The 8145-nt window shown below is 52.6% G+C and overlaps 1 gene segment (V, D, J or C); it reads left to right on the plus strand.

The window, feature by feature from the left end:
- Positions 1 to 4493: 4493 nt before the first annotated feature.
- LOC105823257 overlaps positions 4494 to 8145 on the plus strand; it is a 23882-nt gene continuing 20230 nt past the window's right edge. The window contains 3 exon segments of the V gene segment in view: positions 4494 to 4553; positions 4699 to 4969; positions 6823 to 6844. Of these exon segments, the coding sequence occupies positions 4508 to 4553; positions 4699 to 4969; positions 6823 to 6844 (339 nt within the window).

Genomic DNA, 8145 nt, shown 5'->3' on the forward strand with positions numbered 1-8145 from the left:
TGTCACTCCTGAGACAGCAAGACCAACCCCTCCCCTACCTCTCCATCCTCAGCCTTCCCACACTGTAGAGGAAGAGGATGAAGAACTTTATAATGCTCTTCCACTCAATACATAGTAAATCTATTTTCTCTTCCTTTTGATTTTAAGAATGTTTTATTTTCCGTATCTTAGCTTATTGTAAGAATACAGTGCATAGTACATGTACCATTCAAAATATGTGTTAGTGAACTGTTTCTGTTATCGGTGGGGCTTCCAGTGAACTGCAGACTCTCTGTAGTCACATTTGTGGTGATTCGAAAGTTATAAGTGGAATTTCAGCTTTGTGGGGCATTGGCACCCCAACCCATGCATTGTTCAAGGGTCAACTGTATATATACTTTGTACACACACATGCACACACACACACATACACATATATGAGAGATGTCCAGAAAGTTCCCAGCCATTGACGATACAATGAGAACATATTGCATGGCTGGATATTTCCAGACAGCCCTTCTACACACACAGATATACACATATACCACATTTGATTCTGTGATGTTTTGACAACACATTAAGGAAAGCTTTTGGTAAATAGGTGTTACTAGTGGAGATTTCTAGAGATATGAAAGTCACCGGTACCAATATGGAGGAACTTATGTCAAACTAGCAAAATGGAGCCAGGGGAGCCCATAAAACCAAAGCCTCATGCACACGTGCCTGTTTCTGGACTTAGTACAAAACATTCCTGCAAGTAGAACAATAACAAGGCTTATCCCAAAACTTGCTCAAGATTTCAGTTTTTCAAATAAGCCCCTTGCAAAAGGACACTTACCTAGCAATGGCCGTCTTCACCAATGAGCCAGCGACGACTCTGGCAATGAACCTCCGTGGCTTGTGAACTTTGTTTTAAAGTAGCTTATGCGAACCTCTCCTCTTCATCTCACAGATTTCTCCTTCGCCCCGACCTGTCTTGATGTGCCTATGATCTGTCCTCACACGCGTCTCCCAGCCTGTCCTCCCCCGCTGTTCCAGATGAACTCTGTCGTTCCAGACTGCCTGTCTCTCTGAGTATTCTTCAGGTCGACAGAGAGTACAGAACTTCACAGAAGACACTTTATTTAAGGAGGGACACAAATTATGGGGCGAGCCCCTGCCCGAGGTTCCCATTACATGGCATTAGACATGAAAAATAGATCAGAAATGTCTGAGTCTCAAACATATCCTGGTCATGTTGTAAAGTGTGTTAAAAATATGGTCATATAAATAAAATATACTCAAGTACAATAATAAATTAATAAAGTACATGTAATTATTAGAGGTATCTGCATTAATTAAAGGGAGAAAGCAGTGCGCATCACATCGTACGTGCTGTTTGCACGTGTGCAGCTGAGTGAGTCTAATTTATATTCTGTGTATCTCTGAGGCAAGAGATTCCCAGAGCTTGTTTTTAGTTCTTTTAGTTTGTCTCTTTGGGAGTTTTCTTTACTTTTTGTTGTAGTAGCTGTCTTCCATAGTTCTTTACCTTAAAGGAAACAATATTTTAGCAATGGCCTAACACTTTCTAATAAAGGTGCAGATGGGACCCCTTGTCGCCTAGGGCACCCAGTGCTACGGTGACGGCCTGAAGTGTGGCCAAGGGCATTGCTTCTTGGGTCCCGTCCTTATCTGGGCTTCCTGGCTAAGTGATGGAAAGCAGCATCACACCACTGGGCCCCACCATGTCTGACTTCAGCAGTGCCATTCCTGTGTCCATGACCTCCCACTGCCCTTCACTCAGTGAACCCCAAGGGACTCCCAGGTACCAAGGAGGCTAGGGGAGGGGTGACCCCTCCAGCGTCCTGGCATCTGGCAAGGCACTGAGGACAGGGGGAGCCGATCCTCCTGCAAGTGTAAGACACAAGAGGGCCCCTGTTTGGCTCCATCCTGTCTTGGGGAGGCCTCGGTGGCCTTGCTGAGCTGTGGGGCGCTGGTGCCATGACTCGAAGCACAAGGAGCAGCCGTGCATGGAGGGTCAGAGGCTCAGGCAAAAGAGAGCCCCTCTGTCCAGCAAAGCCCAGTAGGTGGCCAGTCACTTGTGATTTAAGGGTGTGCAGCACGAGGCCAGGAGGGCAGCTTCTTCCATCAGAGGCCCTGGGACGACGAGTGGCCATCGTACGTGGTCCAGAGACTGCAGGAGGCAGCAGAAGGGATCGGCAAAGCTTCTACAAGGAAGGACTTTGTGAGGGCACTAGCAGAAGTTTCTGCTCATTCTAATGCGTAAGCAAAAATTGTCAACGTGCAGTATGTTGCCCCCAGGACACAAAAAGACTGACCGGTGTGTTTATGTGTCGGTCATAAGTGAATCATGAACGTCCTCAGGGGAAGGTGCCATCAGCACACTGTCACGCCTGCGTTCCTGGGTAAAGGTGGCGCAGTCGGGATCCTGTCTGCAGAGACTGTGTGTGGAGCACAGCTGCTGAGGGACCCCGTGGGTAGCCTGAAAAAAGCATATCGTGTCTCTTCGGAGGTGGCGGCAAACTGCGGCCGAGACGCTGTTGAAATAGGCGCCGAACAGAGCCAGCGAGCCGACCTATAAGAGCAAACAGTCACTGAGTGTTGACAGCGTGGGGCTAGTACTTTCTAAAATGCTGGCTGTTTGGTATGGGGGCCCTGAGGGCGGGGAGCTCAGTGTTAAGGCTGGAGTCATTAGGAGGCACCCCTTACTCTCCAGGGTTTAAGAGCAGGAGAAACCGGGCTGTCACACGGAGAGCTGGGGGAACAGTCACGCGGCTGCTGAGTCGGTTGCGCACGCTGAGTTCCCACCTCCGCAGGCCCCGCTCTAACGTCCCTCCGGCCGCATTAACTATTGGAACTGGGGGTGCAGGGGCCCCCTTGTACCCAGCCCATGTGTAAGTGTCAAGGACGTACTTTAATTTCAATTCATGATTGTACTAAGGTATCTCAGCCAAATATGGGATGTTTTAGCGCAATGGGTTTTGTACCTAAGCCAAATTTAGGCAAGGCCACAGCGCAAGTGAGGCATAATCATTTCCTTTCTATTTAATTTGTGACTTTTTTAAGGTTAATGGGGTACAATGTTTAAGTTCAGTGGAATCCCCAGGTATAACTATAGCTTGAGCCCTGGTAGTGATTAAGTTCATAAAGTTTTCTCAACTGGTGCTTTTTAGCAAATCTTGAAGTTCACTTAGAATCTACATTGCAGAGGTGCAAAAGCCAAACAGAGCTCTTTGACCCTTTTTTCTTATGTAAATTTATAGTATATATGGTTTGGATTTCCAGTTGGATCAGATTATAGAACTCTAAAAAATTTAGATTCATATAAAATATACATATTGTATATGCATGTACATAACATGAATATATAGAATCTTTTCCAATTCTCTCCCCTGTATCTGTGGATTTTCTTTGTTGCTGTTCGTTTATAAATAATAAGTATTCCGGGGCTAGTACCGTGTTTGCGAGACCTGGCATTTGTCAGTTCTTAAGGTTTGAAATCTCTTTCTTTCTTTCTTGGGCCAGTATCCACCTAGCGTGGCAGTCTCATCTCTCTCCTTTTTTGTCAATCTGTGTTGTCCAAAGTAAACGGCCTCGACTTGGTTGACGTGGAATCCTGATCCCAACTTGTCAGGAGAGGAGCCTGGCGTGAGGAGCTGACCGGGCATCTGAATGTCCCCACACCATTTTGTCACCTGCCACGGAGGGAGCAAGGGGAGCGTCCCCACCTCTGTCCACTGCACTCAGGGCGGACAGTGCACCCGACGAAAGAGGAGAGGGTGGTGACCAGAGGGACCTGGGAGGCCTGGGATAAGGGGGGAGGAGGAGTCGGGCTCAGGGTGGGGGCAGGGCAGGGAGGGGCTGGGGGTCAGGCTCTGAGCTGAGTCTCCTGGGCGGACTCTTGACCCCCTCACTACTGTCTGGGGACACGGAGAATAACATTTAAGCCCCAGTATAGATTCCCTACTGAAGACTGGGCCTTAGCCATAGGGCTCCAGTCCTCCTGCGCCGTGTTGTGAAAGTTCCTCGAGGCTGTGTTTGTAAATCATTCAACAATGCTAGCACATACTGAGGACTCACAAGCAGTCACTGTGCCTGAACCCTGACACATGGAAAATGGCATTCCTCCTGTGGGCACCAGGGGGCACTGTGTGCCTTGTTTGGGGACCCAAATATTTCCAAGGAACCTGGTAGAGCTCAAATGCAGAGGGCGTGACTGATGCCTCTTTTGAGGTCCTTTCTTGTGGGTAAAATCCGCTCTGCACTCACGACACCCACCTGGCCCTGCATCTGAGCTCAGGAAGTTAACCGAATGGGGGCCCGAGGCTCCGGCCTCAGACCAGAGCTCAGACACACTGGGGGATGGGATCAGGTCTGTGTTCACTGCTCACCAGGGAGCTGCCCAACAGCTCCCCTCACAAGAGGGAAGGAAGCAGATTTGCATGAAGAGACTCCCCTCCTGTGATAAGAGAGCCCTGCAGGTCCCTCCCCAGCTGTGGGCTCAGAGGCAGAGCTCCGGGGTCTCACCATGGCCTGGACCCCTCTCCTGCTCCCCCTCCTCACTCTCTGCACAGGTGCTGCCCCAGGCTCAGCGCCCACAGCACCAGGGGTCAGCCTGGCCCCGACCTTCAGCTCAGCACAGGGGATGCTGCAGGGTGTGGGGCCCTCTGGGAACGAGACCCTCACCCTCAGACTCACCTCTGCTGTCCTCTCTTGCAGGTTCTGTGGCCTCTCAGCTGACTCAGGTGCCTGCAGCGTCTGTGGCCTTGGGACAGACAGCCAGGATCACCTGCCAGGAAGATGGCATAAGGAGCTTTTTTACAAACTGGTACCAGCAGAAGCCAGGCGAGGCCCCTGTGCTGCTCATCTATGATAGCAGCAAGCAGCCCTCAGGGATCCCTGAGCGATTCTCTGGCTCCAAATCAGGGACCACGGCCACCCTGACCATCAGCGGGGCACAGGCCGGGGACGAGGCTGACTATTACTGTCAGTCATTTGACATTAGTAGTAATTATCTCACAGCGACACAGGCAGACGGGGAACTGAGACACAAACCCCTTCCTCGTCTGTGTCACTCTCTCCCTCCAGCCTAAGGAGGACTTTGGTCACATGGGTGACCACGGCTGGCTCAGTTGACCCAGATCTAAGACTTCCAGGCTGCCTGGCCATGCAATTGTCCCGGCAGGCTCAGCAGAGGGTGGGTCAGGGGTGCATTTTTGGCAAGGCCAGGGCCGCCCCTGTGCTCTATGTCCCAGGGCTACTGGCAGGAGGGAGGGTCCTGCTCGGTGGTGCCAGTGCTATTTGCCTGGAGGACTGTCTGACACCAGGACACTGGGACCAGGGTCGCCGTGGTTTCTTTTCTCCTTTGGAGTCTCTCACATTGTTTTTTCTTTCTCTCTCTTTTTTTTTGTTCTTCTTTAGAAGCACAACTGGATTAATTATGACATGATGTGTACACACAACACGTTGACAGCATAGTGTGATCAGCACACACACACATACATGTCCTCTCCCTGATGGGATACCTGTGACACTCTGCTGTACTGCCCCCCATTGTCACGAGTGAGAATATTAACAGCACAGTCATGTCCCCAGTTGCAAAACAAAGTCCCTTACAGCTGTTTGATTTCATCACCAGTCCTCTGCACAGTGACAGCCACTCGTTCTAGGGTCCTACTGGGGTGATGGTCACGGCTCCAATGCCACTGTGCATTATTTTTGGACCACAACCCACAGGTGCAGCCAGGGCTCCAGCAAAGCTAACGGAGCCCTTCCCTGCCTGGCACAGATGTCACGGGGAAGGGAGAGTGACTTTAACAGCTGCTGTGTCTCAGACAGAGACAGCGTTTGTTCACAAAGCAACTGTGAGAGAAGAGGCTTGGGGAGCAGATTAACTAGGAGCAGAAGGCTTTGCCCAGGGCAGCAGGAATCCCAGGGTGGGGGAGAACCCAGCGATGCCATCGTGTGGTGGGAACGATGCCTGAGCGAGGAGCAGGACGGGAATGACAAGGTCCTCGATCCCACGCACGAGGAGTCGGCGCAGTGAAGCCGCAGTGCGGGTGGCGTGGAGGTTATACGTAATAACCTGGCAAACAGCTGCTTCTTCATCCTGATTGATGAGTCAAAAATGTCACCAATGTCCTGCTGTCACAGAGGTGTGTGCTGTGAAGGGATGGTGACATTCAAGGAAACCTGTTCTCTGTGAAGACCGATCCCACCAGCACAGGGGACATCCCAGTTACGCCCAAGGCTGTGTCCTCCTCTGGAGCAAAGTCCGGGTGGGAACCAGGTGGCCCCGGAAAGGCTGTTATCTCACCTCCGAGCTCCACCAGAGGCTTCAACTCTCTCAAAAGGGAGAAGATCCCGAAGACCTCACAACACACGGCTGTTTCAGGGCCAATGTCCAACTCTTGCAGATGCAGTGACGAAGGTCGTGGTGACCCACTGCAATGTCTCACTCGGCACACGAGGACCGTTTCACTGGAAAACGTTTAAATAAGGAGGAGGGTGACTTGGACAAAAGGCGCACAATCCTCCTGCTACAAATGGAAATCCAGAGACTGGGCAGAGGAAATGCCCTCAACTGCATGATGGAGACCAAAGGGGAACTGCAGGAGAACTTTCTAGAAAACAGTCAACCCACCTGTGCTGGGTGTGTGGAAGGTGACCCAGGATGAATGGACCTGAAAGCGGCTTAAGTCCCCTCATGCTGCACGGTGGGGACAGCAGGGCGGGGGCAGATGAGCCACCTCCCCTCAGAGAGCCTTCTGCCCCAGGCGAACATGGCAGGGCCGGGCATGTCTGGGCCCACCTGTGTCTCACCTGTCCCCACCTCAGCCGCAGCAGCCAGGACACCCCAGGGAGTGTGAGCTCAGCCCCTGGCAGCTCACCTGATGTGAAACCAGGAAACGCCCTTCAACACACCCGACTACACACCACACCTGCCCAACTCTTCACCGACAAGAACATACCGCGTCAGACACGACCTGGATTCAATCCCAGAGACCCTCAGGTGGCCAATGTCCTTTCCGATGCTCACGCCCCAGACTCTTCCCCCCAGGGCCCCGGCTCAGCTCCTCCCACTCCCTGCCAGTCACAGGTGTGCCCTGCTCCCCTACAGTGGGGGCTTGGCTTTCCCTATTTCCTAATTTTGTATATATCCACCGGTAACTGCACCCCTCGTGCCTGGTGCGAGGCAGGCAGGGCATACGGGGAAGAGGAATCCTCCCTGGGCAGCAGCCTGTGGGGCAAGAGGCAGGGACCTGAGCAGCAGCTTCTGCATCTGCACCTGGACCAAAGGGGCCCCTGAGCCTCCAGCAGCCAGTGTGGAGCGGCCACCAGGGGACAGCAGAGTCACCTGGCAGAGCCCCCTGGGGCTCCGGGAGGGGCCCGGGGAGATGCTGACATGCAGGGAGGTCAGTGACCATCACCTGAGACCTGGAGGGAAATGTGTCCTCTTTTCCCAGAGTATCATCCTTGACACTGACACGTAAATTCTGTTCCCGCAAGATCTGGCTCTTGCACAATCCCCCTGTTACCCTAACACGAGTCCAAGCACTGCATTAACCCGAACACCACGGCATGGGTGCTCACATTCTGTCACTGTCAGACATGCCTCGAGCACGGAATCTGTAACGTGCCCTAACTGCACACTGGGGAAACTGAGGCACCACACCTGTGATCTGCACAGGCACCTCAGTCAAAGGCAGGAACTCACAGTAACTTCATAGCTCTTTAAAACTCCACGTGCACTCGGCAAAGAATTTAATTCAAGCTCAGCTACGCAGAGATTGTGACCTGAGGAAGACCCTGCACCTGTTAAGCCTCATGGTGTCCCCTGAGGAAGAGGCTCCACAAATGCAGACAGACTCACCTCTGAGCTCAGCATGGCCAGGCCAGCCCAGGAGTGAGGCCAGGAAACAGTCAGGGGTGGAGATGTCAGCTGAGACTCTGGGACCAGCAGGGGAAAGAGAATCTCAGGGATAGCAGGTGGCTCTGCTGGGGCCGCCCCTCCCCTCTCCGGGTCCCCTGGGGCTGAGCCCTTCTCTGGAAACCACAAAGCTGCTCAGGCAGCAGCCCCTGGCCAGGGCTGATTTGCATCAGGGGCAGCTCTCTCCAGCAAGGGGATAAGACAGGCCTGGGAGGCACCTGCCCAGCCTGGGCCTC

This window comes from Propithecus coquereli, unplaced genomic scaffold (assembly GCF_000956105.1).
Source record: "Propithecus coquereli isolate 6110/MARCELLA unplaced genomic scaffold, Pcoq_1.0 Scaffold663, whole genome shotgun sequence".
Taxonomy (NCBI): domain Eukaryota; kingdom Metazoa; phylum Chordata; class Mammalia; order Primates; family Indriidae; genus Propithecus; species Propithecus coquereli.